The following is a 16,688-nucleotide window of genomic DNA, read 5'->3' as shown; positions in this document are numbered from 1 at the left end:
TTCCTGGGCTCATACAAGAATCAGGGTTGGTCTGTATTGGATTTTTGAAAGCATACTGTCCTTATTGTGGGCTTCTTGGTGATGAAAATCACAAAAAACTCTCTGGCTGTGTAGTCAAGGGCCTATGAAATCAGACTTAAAACTTCTTAAGGCCTTGGGCTCACTGGGTACTCCAGAATGTGTTGCTTTAAGGTGGTGGTGATCAACCTCAGTTTGTAAGTCTTTAGAGTCATCATTGTCAAAGCGCATTGTGCCAACATTTCGGATTGTGCTCAATATGGAAGGTGCAGAATGAAGGCCCCTTATCTTTCAAGTATTATTTTTTATTCATTTATTTTCTGCACCTATTTACAAATACAGAGCAGAAGAAGTTCTACGAAGACCTGGCCTGACTGGGATGCAAGCCAATAACAAGGAATTCCCATTCATACAGGGCTAAATGCATGGTTCTGGGCTGGGGAAGGAGGCCAATGTGGACATGGGGGAAACACGCAAACAGCATCCTAAGTGTGAATCAAACAGTTGTCTAAATAATGTGAAGCCACTGTGCCATTAGCATTTTGAATTTTTATTATTATTTAGCAGTTTCTGGCACTGCACACTTTAAAATTATCTACATGGAATAAACACCCTGTGATGTAAGTACCTACAATGGAAATCTTCAGGTAACAGGTGCATTTGTTGGATATGAGGCTGGCTCAGGCTTATGACAAACGCTCAATAAGATGATGTGTAGTTGAAGATCCCAAAGATGCTTACTGGCATGGAAAAGTAAATAGTCCAGCTTTAGTTGCCGAAACCCATAGGTCACACTGAGACTCCGAAAGCCATAAACTGTGGTGTGATTCTGAAGCAGATCATAGAGACATGTAGCTTTTGGTTTTTTTGGGAGGTCTAAGACTCCAGTTCATCAGCATACATGGTGACCTCAGGCATTTTAATATGACTTATACGTCATAACCAGTTGTGTCAACTCATCCCTACATCCATTTTCTTACCTGCTTCTCCACTTCAGGGCTGCAGGAAGCTGTTAGTTATCATGGGCATATTGGATGCAAGCAGAATACAACACCTTGATGCCATGCCAGTTCATTGCTGAGCACACTCACGCTTATTGGCACAACTCAGTGTAATTCAACAAACCTGCATGTCTCTGCAATATGGGAGGAATCCGGAGTCTTAGAGAAAACGTAAACTGGCTTCATCTATCTATCTATCTTTATATCCATCACTTGAAAGTGGATAGTGGCTGGCTGTGTGAGTATGAAACTGAAGGTGTACTTCATCTTGGAAGTGAAAGGGGAGTTGGGGGACACTGTGTCATGTTCTACCATCCCCCATTTTCTAACCCACTTATCTGATGCAGGGTTGTGGGATGCTGTGAAAAGTGCTATATAAAGTAAAAACTGACCAGCTGAACAAAACCTTGCTTTGATTCTTTTTTAGTGTGTGTGTGTGTTCTGAAATAAGGTTATCTACCAGGGTTTATCTCTTTTTGATGGATTATTAATGAGGACAAACAAGCCGGATAGTGATTAGTGCAGTAGTTTCACAATTCCAGCCAAATCACCATCGGTGTGGCATTAACATTGCCCACATGTTCTCCAGTGATTCTGGTTTACTTCAGCATCCAAAAGCCACATGTAAAAGGTTAACTGGCGACTAAATTTACCCCATGCTGCCAGGAAAAGCTCCTCTTTCCCACAATCCTGTAATTGGAATAAAAAGGTTCAGCAAATATTTGGATGATCAGTGAACTGTTATATAACAGTTGATAACTTACATGTTATCTGTCTGAGCATTTTTGGTCTGGCTCAGATTTTAACACTGAAAGCAATGCAATAGATTTGCACAATGATGTTTTTACTGGGTGGTTCCGAAAAAGATGAAGGAAATAGATTTCAATAAGAAAAGTATGGAATAGTAAAGGTAATTAAAATCTAATTAAGTATTTACACAGAGCCACAACCCACCAGGGTTAAAGCGGGTAAGAAACACAATGAGGGTCCAGTCTATTTCAGAACAGTAGACCACACTCATTGTTAGCAGTTTAATTAAGAGATGATGAGAAAAACAAAAAGAGAAGCAAGAGGAGAACAAAGAAAACTTCACACAAGAACATGATAAAGCTGGGAGCTGAACCAAGAAGCAGCAGCACTAACAACTACACCACCATTTTGCCCAGAAATCCTAATGACTGACCAAACTAAAAAGCAGAGGCAGCTGGTGATAATGCTTAAGATGACACTGCAGACTGTGAACACTGCTGCAGAGCCTTGGTATAGTCTGTTAAAATGTCATGACAATCTGTTATAGCTGAAAAATCTGGAAAATATGAAGCACTTCAAAGAAAACCAATGATAGTCCTCATTCTTTGTATATATTTATTATTGTATTTAGTTTTAGCAAAACTAAATATTTCTTTATACCAGCTCCTAATTAAAAATCCAGTCAAGGTAAAAATAAAAAAACTCATCCAACATTTGCTGGAGAGACCTAACTGAATTGAGCATGTAGCACCAACCATATTCAGGTACTGCCCCACCTGAAAGAATAAGTAAATTAGCTTAAAAGGTATTTCAGAGTGGGTGAACTGTCTAAGTCTATAGGAGGCACTTCATTCATTAAGTTCACCAAGGCTGTTGTTACACCATTTTTAATGCTCGCAAACCCCTGCTCTAATGGCACCCGGAAAGAGCACCTCACTCTGACACATGTGTGGACTTCACAGGCAGGTGCAGGTAGGCTGTTGTTTATCCCAGACAGAGCAGAGGAGTGTGTCTGCTTCATTGCAGTCCTTCGCCTTTAATAGTAAAAAAGACTCCTACCCTTCTTGTGTTCCCCCACATGCGTGGGAGCTCTTCCTTCAACTTCAGAAAAAACAGAACACAGTGCAGTGATGAACCTGGCCTTACATAACAGGAACCCAAAAAAAAAAAAGGCCCGTTTCCATAACAACATGTGAAACAATGCAGCAAGGGCTCTTGATTGTCACATCCAGTTGTAATTATAATTATTACGCAGCCCTGTACAGCCTGTGGAGGCCTCTCTACCTGTCTCCATAACAACAGAGGCACCGCCGCTGATCTGAATACTGCCTCAGAGAGCTGCATCATTGGCACTTGCGGGTGTGTGCTGCAAGCTGTCTTTTATCTGAGAGCGGTGGTGGAAGTGGTGGGAAGTTAGGGGGGTGGGGGTGTGGGATAAGTGACAGATTGATGCCTAGTACTGCAGAACACAAATCAGGATGAGTCATATGCACTAGTAAAAAAATAACCTTTCCAGTTAGACAAGTGGAAAAGCTAAGAACAGATTGTAGACCTTGTCCAGTTCGGTAGCTGGGTAGGGATTCAAATGACTTACAGGTGGCAGCACCAGAGGCCACTGGCTCATTGCCCTGAGATATCAATGGGAAGAAACAGCATGAAGCTTTTAACAAAATTCATTGGCTTCATCAAAACTGATTATGAACCAAAATCTGTGCTTTGTGATGCCCTTTACAGATATGGTTGCTTATGTATGTAGGGTTAGAGCACAGACGGCTTTGACGGGATGTATGTGGAACCCAATTGTGCTCCTCAGACATTTTCCAGGCTCTCTGCTATCAGGATCCATTTTGCCGATTATCACTGGCTACAGACCAAGAAGCCATGCATGTACAGTATGCATGTTCAATAACACAGAGAGAATTTTTATAATTTAACTACATCTTAATAGGCATGAAGTCACAGATAACATGGGTTGTGGAAAATATTAATTTTACGTGTTTATTGCAGCTTCTGGTCATTGCTGACTAGAGTTAGTGTCTAAGTGGCCTGGCTGAATTTTAATTTACTCACCCATACATTTGTGGCAAGTCAAGTCTACAGCACTCTGAGAGTTAGCTAACGTCCAGGAAGAAGAATCAATAAGTATTCCATTATCTGCTATAGCACCAAAGTTATTAAGAGGGCACACACCCTCACAAGTCATCTAATGCTAGCTGGAAGGAAGCTCTAAAATGATAATTGTATACTAAGAATACTGCAGTTTCAATGATTTTCTAGTCAAGTGCAAATAGAAAAATGTTCCACTGATTCCAGTAGAGAGTCTGTGCACATCCTTTTAGGCTACGTCCAAACCTCCACAGGGATCATTCCTTCTCTGCTGTTCAGTGGGGGCAGCAAATTCTCCTCACACAAGAAGTGGAGAGGATAATGGACCAAATAACCCCTGACTTGTTCCAGCTCACTGCTGGCTTTGTCAGGGTCACTTTCAGCCATCTTGTCCACAGCAGCATACTCCTTCAGAGTCCGGATATTGTGAACACTGTTGGTGGGAAGACATCTAAACACCTGAACAACAAATAAAACAGGAAAAGGTTTAACCAGCTAATTTTATCATTTTATTCCTTTTTCATTGCATAGTAGCTAATCTTTTACACCTGGAGGATACTAATTTACCTGATTTTCGTATTATCACCAGAGAAAAAGAGTATGGGTTAACATTTCCTCTGCTGCATTTGTCAAGGGCTCCTCTCAGTATTCATCATGCAACTTCCCTTATTTAACTCATTTCTGTTTTATCTGATTGGGGTCTCCACTGTCATCAGATTCTGACTCTTGCTGATCAGCTTGGTTTTCAATTGTGACTGGTTTCTAATTTTGCTAACACTGGCTTTTAATGTTGTCACTGTTTATTACAGTTTCATCAGTTTGTAATTTTAAAGTTATAAGGCTATCCTTACTGTAATGATTTATTCCGTTTCACATCTTTCCTAGGAGCTTAGTGTGGTTACTGATTGCTCTTTGTCATGTTAAGGGGTGAGTTAACTAAAAAAACGTTCTACTCTGCTTCACCGTAACTATTTGATTCAAGTGAGTCAAAACCCATGTAGCCATCACTCTTTGAAAGAGCTCTGTAGCCTTATTAGTCATCTTCTATTCTTCACATCCAAAGGGCTATTCTGAATTGAGGGTTAAGTTTCAGATTTCACCATTTGACCAACAGGAAACAAAAATCATGGCATCTGACTAAATAAGATAAGTGGAACTGTTGTGAAACTGAGTCACACAAAAAGCTCTTACATTGGTCTGTGGTGTGGGCTGAGTGGCAGAGGGTGGCACTTTAGCCTTTGCCTACAGTTACAAGTGAGGAAGCAGACATTCAGCTGTTGACCTTGGCATAAAATCATGCAGCAACATTCTAAGCTGTAATCAAGACATTTAATGCTCAATTGGCAGATAGTTGTGAAAATTGACAGAATATTAAAATTTAAAAGATACCCTGTCTATATAAATAAACATAAACATATATATGCATACACACACTCATTATATAGATGGTATATAAGCAGTATTACACAAGGGATAGCAAAAAAAAGTATCTCTGAGTGTGGGAGGGAGCACAGTACTGGTGCAGCTAGCAGGAAATCCCTATACATGTTATTTTCCTTTTGTTAATTCCATTATCTGTGTGCTTGCAGAAGGCTTGCAGATATGCCATATTCAATGGAGTAGCATATTTGTTTGTATGAGCTACTTTAAGTTGACATGTGGAAACGTACAGCTCAGTAATTAATGAAACACTGGAGTACTTTCTGGTTCTTTAACCAAAACACTGAAACCAAGACCTCAGAGATTGTTGCTGATATTGTGAATTGTATGGTAATGAGTTCTCATAAGTCAATCCAGAGATTATCATAACACACAGGTATGTCACAGAGGTCATTTCAGCAGTTACTCTGTGGTTTGCAGGCTACTTTTCTGTTCACCGCCTGGTATACAGTTTTGTACAAGTACTCCGTCCACTTACAGATGTACCAGGAGTATTAAATGAACACCTGAAGTATTTAGTTTTCATCTGTCAGGCATCAGGATGTTTCTGTCACCAATTGAAAATGTAAAGTAAAATTAGTTTATGCTTCTATTTTATGGCAGTGATTTGAACTAGCCAATAATATGTCATCCTACACCAATACAGCAGCAATACAATCCTTTTTCTTGGAACTCAGAGAGATCAGAAGTTGATCACTATAAGCTCATTTGTGTATGCTATAATAATCCTAGCTAAAAGTGAATAGTGACAAATGTGTGAAGAAAAGACAAACACAGTGGCAATTGTGCTCACATTCAAGGTATCACTTCGCCTTTTCTGTGAGGTATTTACAATTCATGTTTGTCAAAATGTCTGCAAAATTGTTTACCAAACAGCACAGCTAGTGGATTGCTAGCTCCATCTCGGACAGTTGCTGTTAAGAACAGTGCAGAAATTGAATTCAATGAGCATGTACAAGAACAATTAAATGGTTCATTTGCACATTAAATTGCCATTTCTGGCTAAAATATTAGAAAGAATTATTTATAATCAATTGGTTCATCACCTTAACTCCAATAATTTATTTGAGATCTATCAATCTGGCTTTAGGCGTTATAATGGTGTTGAGATGGCCCTCCTTAAAGTATTCAATGATATCTCTATTATTACTCACTCAGGTGGCACTGCAGTCCTTGTCCTCCTGGACCTGACTGCCGCCTTTGACACTATTGACCATGAGATATTGCTGTTGGGCTTAAAGGGGCTGCTCTTAACTGGTACAGGTCATATCTAACTGGTAGACACTTTTCAGTGACTTTAAATTCCTCTTTTTTGTCTACTCTTAAATATGGTGTTCCTCAGGGATCCATTTTGGGTCCTATCTTATTCTCTATATACCTTCACCCTATTTGAGCTATTTTTAGGAAATGTAACATTTCTTTTCACTGCTATGCTGATGATACCCAGGTTTATATTCCCGTCTGCAACTCTGCAATAAATCAACTGCACAACTGTCTTTCTGAACTAGGATCCTGGCTGGCTAATCATTTTCTTGATCTGAATCAAAATAAAACGGAGGTACTTATAGTGGGTCAATCAGCTAAAGCCCAAATTGGTCTTGGACTTCTCGGCTCTTTCTCTGTCTTTTGCAAACCTCAAGTCCGAAATCTTGGTGTTATCTTTGACAGTAACCTCTCTTTTGAGAAACAAGTTAATTCTGTAGTCAAGAGTTGCTTTTTCCAGCTTCGTCTATTAGGTAAGATCAAGCCTTTTTTGTCTTCTAGGGATCTTGAGAAAGCTACTCATGCTTTTATTTTTTCTCACCTTGATTACTGCAACTCGCTGTATTCTGGGATTAGCAAATCCATGATACGCAGGTTACAGTTGGTCCAGAATCGCTTTCTGGTTGGGGCAAGAAAGTCTGATTCTGTTTTTCTAATATTAGCTTCTTTATACTGGCTGTCTGTCAGTTTTTGAATTGATTTTAAAATCTTGTTGCTTGTTTTTAAATCATTACATGGGCTTGCTCCTGCCTATTTATCCGAATTGTGTGTTTTACACCAGCCATCCAGAGTGCTTAGATCTTCTGGCCAGTTGTCTCTTGTTGTCCCTTGTACCAAGTGTAAAACTAAGGGGGACAGGGCTTTTGCAGCTGCTGCTCCTCGCCTGTGGAACTCTTTACCTCATCACATAAAGGAGTCGTCTACAATTGAACTGTTCAAAACGAGATTAAAGACTCATTTCTATTCACTTGCATTCCGTGACCTTCAGTAACACTGATGGTTTCCTCATTGTGATTATGTAACATTACTTCTATTTACTATTTATTTTATTTATGTTCATTTATTTTATTTCTATTTATGTTATTCAAGTTAATTGTATGTCTTTCTTTAATTCTATTATTGTAAAGCACTTTGGCCACAGCATTCCTATGTTGTTTTAAATGTGCTATATAAATAAAGTTGACATTGACATTAGGTTTTGTGTCTTGTAATGACATGTTTGTTACTTTCGAAGAAGTTGTTGATGCCTTATCACCAGAGCTACACATGTTCGGCATAATCATCACCTGCAACAGTAAATACTGACATATCAGCCGGTGCAGCTGTTAGTCTTTTTGCAAGGGACTGCACATAATGTGGCACTGTAAATTACATAGTACAGTTATCCTTTTACTTTCATGTCGTTTTCTCACCATTTGCATATAGTGTTTTTCGTATTTTATGTATACAGTATATTGTTTTGCCACATTTTCTTTATTTCAATATATTTTCAGTAAATAAAAGTCATTTTAGTCTTAAAGTTACAATTCATGATTGAAATAATATTTACTGCATATATGTGCTGCATGTATAATTGAGGAATTTTTATCAAGGGTTTACCATAAATGTTTAAACATTATTGAATGAATTTCTCACTATCCATATTTTTTCTGTACATATTTGTCACTGCATGCTTTTCTTCACAACATTTTGTGAGTGAGCCAAAAAAACCACCCAATGAAGTAAAAAAAATATTTTTTGAAGGAAAGGGCTTAGCTATTTCAGGCATCATAGGGTATGCAAAGATATCTTGCGTCAAATTGTTTTTTGAGGTATTTTCAACCACTTTTGAATATGGAATGGCATCTGATAGTGGTAAATGAATGTATCTGATGCACTCTTATATTATTTTAAGTTTACCCAGTGTCAAATCTCTGTCATACTCTACATACAGCCTTACCTTGTCATAGATGGAAGCATTGGAGGCAGCTGTCTTCTGCCATACCTCTTGGAAGAAACTCTCACTCACAGGATCCTGAATGTCAATACTGGGGTCACTGTCAGAACCCAATAGCACTCTGCAGAGGAAATACAGGAGAGTGAAGTGGGAAGAGAAGAAATGGGTCAAAATGACAGCTGGTCTTTACCAACACCAGAAGACTACAAATGGGTACAATGTGGTCTTGTAAACATAATGTAATGAGATTCAGACCAAAGTGTGACCCACCATAAAAACATACAGCTCAAATAACTACTAGAAGAACTTTGTGGAAGCTGGTATAGACATAAAGGTGTAATTTGCTTTACAGTTCAAATTTTACAGGTAAATAAGAAAACAAACACAAAAAAACAAACATTTTACAAAAAAGAGTCCTCAAGTGCACTACCACTGTACTGAAAGTTAATGTTATTAGTGTATAAGGAATTCAAATTTATTAGTGTTGTCAGAGCAAGTAAAAAAATGTGCTCTTCAAAAAAGAAAAAATAGATAGAAATAATTTATGTAAGTCTTGTGCTAATTATATTGGTGAGTTATTGCCATGAGTTTGCTAGCATGCCTAAGCAGTGATCTCACACAATGCTCTATAACAATGTTTCCTTGCAGCAGTCAGTGTCACTGCAATATAAAAATGTAGAAATACAAACAACAAGAAAAAACTGTGCATGAATGGGTAAATAAAAACTTAAAAAGAAAAAAAACCTACAGAGCTGTTCCAGTATCTCCAAGACAGCTGTCTGTAGGAACAAGAGTTAACAAAGAAGTGTTTTTCTTTAATTCACCCTTAGTTAGTGATGTAATTTGTAAATCATAACTAACATTTGTATGCTCATGACACTCAGTTGCATTTATTATTTAAACTAAATGATACATCTTCAGTTATGCCAATGATTGACAATAAGTGATTGAAAATTAATGTAACATAACATTCATAAACCTGCTTATTCCAATTCAAGGTCACAAGTGGATAGGGCCTGTGTCAGATTTATTGGGTGCAAGGGATGGACCAGCTCACATACTCACTGAAAATTTGAAATTACAAATGAACTTAACCAACACATTTTTGGGAATGAGGGGGCAAAACCAGAATACCTAGAGGGAAACATTGGAGAATGTGCAAACTCCACATTGATAGAGATTGGGCACAGGATTTGAACCCAAAACACTAGATCCATAAGGCAGTAGTGACCTTAATGAAAATTACATGCTCTTAAATTTGTCCAAAACAAAAGTAATAAAAAAAACTCTTGAACTTTAATTTGGCTAAATCCAATCCAAAATAAATTTAGGTGTCAGCTCTGGGACATATTTAATCTTTAGCTTTTATATTTCTACACAGCTTAACATCTGCTTGCTCCATTTTAAAAAATATTGCAGAAATAAATCATGATTTTAATGCAAAATCTTTGGGCAAGCTGGTTCATTCATTGCTTATTTTCAATTAATTTATTATAGCATAGCATAATACTTGAAAGACGGGTATAACTTCACAAAAATATAATATAATCCTAAATATACTTACTTGTTTTGGATAAATTATATTTGTAAATATTTCGAGTGAGAAGTGGGTATGTCAAAGCAAACTGAATTAAGTAAAAGAAATATTGTCTTTGTATATTTTATTCAGCCATAGTTGTATTATACAAACCTCAGGTATGATTAGCAAATGTTCACATGTAACATATTATAGAAATGCATTGAGTTAAATGTTGTATTGGTCGCAGGGAGGCAATGACATTTATAAAACATTATTTCCAGATAATTCTTAATTCTCAAACCTCTAGAACCAATCAATCTAAAACAAGATCTCATTTTGTAATATTAACTCACAAGACCATAAAAAGATATAAAATCCAGTATACAGTATATTGTCAAAATATATAGCATAACTAAACATATGCATCATTTACACTTAAGTACATGTTAAAATCCACCCACTGTTTTCCTTTTTATTAAGACTATCCCTGATCATTGACTATAATATTATATATATATACATATATACACATATACAGTATACATATATTTATATGTATATATTACCTACATTACTACCTGTGCTGTCAAATATAAAGAGTCCCTGTGGTACCTGAAACATTCCAGTCTCAGTGCCAGTGCCATGCGACCTGCTTGATACTCCTGCCCATCCATTACTGACTCCACCATTTCAGAATCCTCCACCATGACTGCAAGCTCACTATCTCTGTTACCCAGCATACTGCGGTCATTGATGTTAGCAGAACCTGGACAAAAGAGGACAAACCTTAACAGTAGAACAGGTTTAAAAAATGCTCCAAAGATGCACTCCTTGGACTTACAATAAAAGCAGAATGTTAGCAGGCAACATTTTCATTGCATACATATCAAAAGGCAACAAGCAGGCAATGAAAATCTTACAGAAGTAGGTCAAGCTGACTCCTGCAGGGAAGGCTGGATGTTGCCAAAAAATTAACAAAGAAGCATTTACTGCGAAGAAAGAGAGTGTGAAGACTCCCTGATGCTCTAAAAAGTTCATGGATTGCCAGGGCACACCATTGGATCTGTTAGGCAGACGGTAATCCAATGCATCCTAGAAACCTAAACTACAGATGAGCACATCCTTATGTTAATGTAAAATATCCGACTTAATTTTCCTGTTATGTTTATGGGCTTCTCTCCATGTACTGTGATCTTTCTTCCAATCCTAAAAAATGCATGTTGAGTTCCAACTTTAAACTAGCCCTATGTTACAGTGAGTGTGGGCTGTGGGATGGACTCTGTGTGTGTGATATCAGAATGAGTGATCGGATATAACTATAGTGTGCAAGTCTCAGCATGAATTCTGATGATCTTTTAAGAAATATAGTGTGAAAATATTTCTTTGGAGACAGCTGCTCCTGAAAAATAACTAACATGAATTTATCCGGATTTTGAAAATCAACTGACTGTTCGATTTTGTTTAAAGTGTAGTTAGCATGTAGTTAGTAAGGATTTCCACAAAAATTTCCAATATGATTTACAGGTGAGTGGCGGCATGGTGGCGCGGTGGGTAGCGCTGCTGCCTCGCAGTTAGGAGTCCCGGGTTCGCTTCCCGGGTCCTCCCTTTGTGGAGTTTGCATGTTCTCCCCGTGTCTGCGTGGGTTTCCTCCCACAGTCCAAAGACATGCAGGTTAGGTGCATTCGCAATCCTAAATTGTCCCTAAGTGTGTGCTTGGTGTGTGTGTCCTGCGGTGGGCTGGCACCCTGCCCGGGGTTTGTTTCCTGCCTTGCACCCTGTGTTGGCTGGGATTGGCTCCAGTAGTTAGGATATGACACTGTTGTTAGGATATAGCGGGTTGGATAATGGATGGATGGATTTACAGGTGAGAAATGTGATTGTTACATACAGAACCCAATCCAAAAACATGTAGGGCTGAATGCAGGATGGTGAAGCTTTATCTCCATATAATGCATACTCTGTATTTGTGTGTTTACATGTCTTGATAATGTTCTTGTGTCATTAACTTGACTTTTAACCACATTTACTGCACTGCAATTTTATCCAAACAATGTTTGAAACAGGACATTTGAATACATGAAAGGATGTATTTGTGTTTATAGAAAATAAACATATCCCAGCACATCCCACTGTCCCTTAAAGTAAACACATTTAATATACTATAATAAAATCTAAAAAGCCTAGCTATAATATTGAGCAATGTAGTAAACAAAACCCATTCATATTCTTAAGTTGAACAAACTACTCTGATTGGTTAGAAGAGCTAAACCCGTCCCCAAATACTTATTAGCAATTCCTGGTTTTGCACACACTGATTATTTTGGCATGAGTATGGTGCAGGCACACTTCGAAAAGTCATGTGAGTGGTATAAGAACTTTGACATATTATAGAGTAAATGGGAAAGTGGGGTGTAATGGCTTAGACTTTGGGCCTTGGACTTCAAACCTTGAGGTCATGGGGTCAAATTATGTACACTGTGTGACCATGAGCAATGTATGTCACCTGCCTGTGCTCCAACTAGAAAAAAAACAAAAGAACTGTAACCAGATGTATCTCTCAAATGTCATACGTCTTCTAAGATAACGGTGTCAGCCAAGTAATAATTTATGGAGATGTGGCATTTGAAAATATTGCTGTGCATACACAGATAATGTAATGTGTTAGTGAATTTCAGTCGTTGTGCCTATGGATCATCGTGGATACATTTGTATGCATTTCTGAATCCTGCTGCAAAAGTATGTGGCGTGATCTATCTCCGTAAGACAGGAATCATAAATTAACATGAATGTTAAACTCAATGCATGTGCAATTTATTTTATGTTTTGTAAAAACTGTTTAGCATATTAAGAAAAATTTATAGGTATAGCAGTTTATTAAGAAATAAGTAGCAGGATTTCAGCTATTAAGTCATTGGAATATGTCAGGGGTGGACTGTTATAAGTTTGAGTATGGCTGATAGTGTGAGGATCAACGCAGGTGGAAGTGAAAAGGCAGAATAAGCTCTAGGGTTCAATCATGGTTAATACACAGATGTGGAAGTGTATGTAGTTGAGTTTGTTTTAATCTTGGTGTCTGTATATACAGCAGCAGGTGGACATTGCGATTCAATGCATCATTTCCTGAAAACTTTATGCATTCTGTTTCCTGAACCATGGAAATTTAGTGTAGTCTCCTAAAATACATTTGCTTGTTGTATTTACTAATTTGACAGTAACTACAGTACCAATAAGAATATTAATTACTATGCAAGCCCACTGAGGACACTCTTGCAGAAATACAGTATTAAATGCACCAAGGGTGATCCAGGAACCCGAGTTACCAACAAAGAATAAATCATCCCTAGCATGCTCACCTATAATGAACCTTCTGTCATCGGCAATAAGCATCTTGCTGTGAACGTAGATGAGCTCGGAGACTAGTGTCCCTTGGAGCTGGGCATGTGTACGGAGCCCACAAAATGAAATGTAATCCTTCCACCGACCCTGCACTGAAAAAGAGACATTTTAGTCTTTGCATCACACATGACAAGGTTTACAGTAAAGCAAGACATGTGAAGTAATAGGCCACACAATTATGTTTTTTTTTTATTTATATATATTATCATATTGGTGGGAGGTGAGTATATAAGCCATTCAGAAGCTGAGATGTATGCTGATTGTTACATTTTTTTTTGTTTTGATTAAAATCCATCACCTATAAGTTGGTCAAAAAGTCCAGTTCAGTCATACTAGAGAAAAGGAAAGGTACAACATTCCAGTTACACTGGGTCACATCCACTATAGGACGACATAAGAGCTAATGTGCACTATATCTAGAACACTATTTAAGATAACTTATTTGACAGAAATTAAGCCACTTACTTTGTAGTTTAAGGCGTGTCAAGATTGAAGAGTCACCTCTGCACATTGTTCTGAAAGACATAATTTTTCATTTTTTTAATTAAACAAAAAACACTTTGTCTTTTAGTAATGGTTGACGATATCAAGAAGGTCAGACACCAGATAAATGGCTTTTATTGAATGCCAAACATGTTGATTCTAAAATCTCTGCACTGCTGCCTCTGGGTATAGTTCATCTTCCTTCCTGGCACCACACACAAAGGTGAATGATTTTGAAACAGCAAACAGTGCAAGCAAATAACAATGGATATCGAAGAAAGGGTTGAGTGTATGGATTCCAAAACAGCAGTAATAGGTGCCATTGCGAAAAAGCAGCAAATTCAAAGCCAATAAAATACAATTCAAACAGTTTTTGTTTTTTTTTTCGCAAAAGGCAGACGCATTGTAAAGAAACAGGCAAATGATTAGAAGTAAAGGACAAGTAAAATCAGAAAGAAAAACATTAAGCATAGGCAGAATCAGGAGTATATTAAAGTTTCACAATTGAAAAAGTCAGAAATAAGGACATGATAGACATGCCAAAGCTTACAGCATAGTGATTGAGTGTAGATGGAAGGATAAGCCTAGCTTTGATGTGCACACCTCCCTTTCCACATGACTGTCTGGTAATTAAGTCTTCCAGGCAACTCTGTTAAAGAGAAGGAGCTAACGGCCGGTAGCACTGTTAGAAAAATGCCCCCAAACTCAAGTTATCATTAACATTGTTAAGAAATGATTAATCTTGTAATTAAACTGAACATTTATTGCCCTGAATTCTATCTCTTACATGTCTCTCCTTGTGTGGTTGTAATGATTTGGATTTAATAGCATGACAGTGTCTCACATTTTCATTTCCTACTCTCTTATGTTTCTTAAGTTCACAAATTTTAAAGCAAATGCCACAAAGTATTTAACTAAGAACATTTGTAACAAGTTTCCTGGTTGGAGGAGAGTAGCCCCCCTCTTTCTTTGCCTTCTGGGGGGTTAGCAGCCAGCACAGTGCATGAGAGGCAAGCCTCTTATCTGATTCAGTAAGCCTGAGCAGATTCCATAAATACTTGCATGTGTTATTAGGCTGCTCACTCTCTGTAAGATGGATGCTGGATACTTGATAATAGGATTAAAGTTGTATGACATATGAAGATTACAATCTAGAAAATAATAGAATTGACATTAAGGACCTATACAATGACATGCAGAGTAGGTCACATCAACACAGCAACTTCAGGAACTGTATACGAACATGGAAAATTTGTTTTTAAAGCAAGACTGCCCTAGCAAACAGTAACAGGCACAACATCAGACACAAAGTCTGAGACTTGGAGCTGCGTTAGCCATTGCTGAGCCCTATACCCAATATGAAATGCCTCTGTAACACGAGTTATACCATGACTACTGACAATCCAGGTCAGGCATGCAATGCCATAAAAGCTGGTTAATCTTGTAACACAGCACTAAGTAAAGAATATCCAGACTTAAAATACTTTCTAGCAATTTTATACTGTAAATATGCTTTCTGTCCATTTTCTTTTCATTTGACTGAAATATTTTTCTATGCTTAACAAAATGGTCAGAAAGCAACATTACTAGTCGTAGGCAATAAAAAGCAGTTGCTTAGTTCCTTGGGCAGTAAAGCTCAGAAGACATTTTAAATGCGTTGTCTGTTTCCTGAGTTTGTCCAGAGTGCCACACCTATAAAGGACAAACAGGAATAAAATGACACTAATATGCTTCTTTCATCTGTTTGTTATCCATCCATTATCCAACCTGCTATATCCTAACTACAGGGTCACGGGAGTCAATCCCAGCCAACACAGGGCGCAAGGCAGGAAACAAACCCCGGGCAAGGTGCCAGCCCACCGCAGGGCACACACACCAAGCACACACTAGGGACAATTTAGGATTGCAAATGCATCTAACCTGCATGTCTTTGGATGGAAACCGGTGCACCCGGAGACAACCCACGCAGACACGGGGAGAACATACAAATTCCATGCAGGGAGGACCTGGGAAGCGAACCCAGGTCTCCTAACTGCGAGGCAGCAGTGCTACAACTACGCCACCATGCCGCCCTCTGTTATGCTAAAATTAAATCCATCTATCCATTATCCAACCCACTATATCCTAATTACAGGGTCACGGGGGTCTGCTGGAGCAAATCCCAGCCAACACAGGGCACAAGGCAGGAAACAAACCCCGGGCAGGGCGCCAGCCCACCACAGTAAAATTAAATCATCCTAGTGAATTAAGACCAATTAAAGGGGGTTAGCCTTTTTAATACTCTGGGAAACAATCATTTCTGCTATAAGTCTCATCTGACAAAATTTGTTCCTAATGATTAGAATGAAGTTGTTTTTTTTGCTTATTCATACCTGTATAACAACTAGAAGCTTAATACTATAATTAGAACAAAGCTAGATTAAAAATAGAAGCCTAAACAAACCCAGACATATCTGACAGTTGACTGAATCACAACAACAGTAAATGTAAAATGCAGAAAGATAAAAAGTCTAAACTTTCCAAGGTTATTTATTTGTAAAAAGTTTTGTCTTCATGAGGAGTCATGTTACATGACAATAGACTGGAAGCAGTTTAGACAGTCACAGAAAGTTTATTCCACAAACTGGGTGCAAGAAATTGAGAAATATCGTTTATTTTTAACATATTTGACAAGTGGAAGTACACTAGTAAGACAGATACTGTTTGGAGGAAAATACAAAACAATCAGAGACTAAAGGTAGTATGGAGAAGAGCCATTTGTGTTCTCAAACACTCT

The 16,688-nt window shown here is 38.0% G+C and overlaps 1 protein-coding gene across 3 annotated transcripts in view; it reads right to left on the bottom strand.

Moving 5' to 3' along the window:
* Positions 1-1,450: 1,450 nt before the first annotated feature.
* Positions 1,451-16,688, bottom strand: part of pld2 (phospholipase D2) — a 114,879-nt gene continuing 99,641 nt past the window's right edge. For 2 of the 3 annotated variants that reach the window (XM_039747224.1, XM_039747225.1), the window contains 5 exons: positions 13,895-13,944; positions 13,387-13,521; positions 10,646-10,799; positions 8,518-8,635; positions 1,451-4,334 (listed from right to left, as the gene is read on the bottom strand). In XM_039747224.1, the coding sequence (XP_039603158.1) occupies positions 4,110-4,334; positions 8,518-8,635; positions 10,646-10,799; positions 13,387-13,521; positions 13,895-13,944 (682 nt within the window). In that variant the 3' untranslated portion in view covers positions 1,451-4,109. Of the gene's footprint in view, positions 4,335-8,517; positions 8,636-10,645; positions 10,800-13,386; positions 13,522-13,894; positions 13,945-16,688 lie in introns of those variants that run through there. The other variant, XM_039747226.1, reaches the window with a different exon arrangement.

The sequence above is a fragment of the Polypterus senegalus genome, chromosome 3 (genome assembly GCF_016835505.1).
Source record: "Polypterus senegalus isolate Bchr_013 chromosome 3, ASM1683550v1, whole genome shotgun sequence".
NCBI lineage: Eukaryota > Metazoa > Chordata > Cladistia > Polypteriformes > Polypteridae > Polypterus > Polypterus senegalus.
The sequence above is the reverse complement of the archived record's forward strand: the minus strand, read 5'-3'. Positions and strand labels throughout refer to the sequence as shown.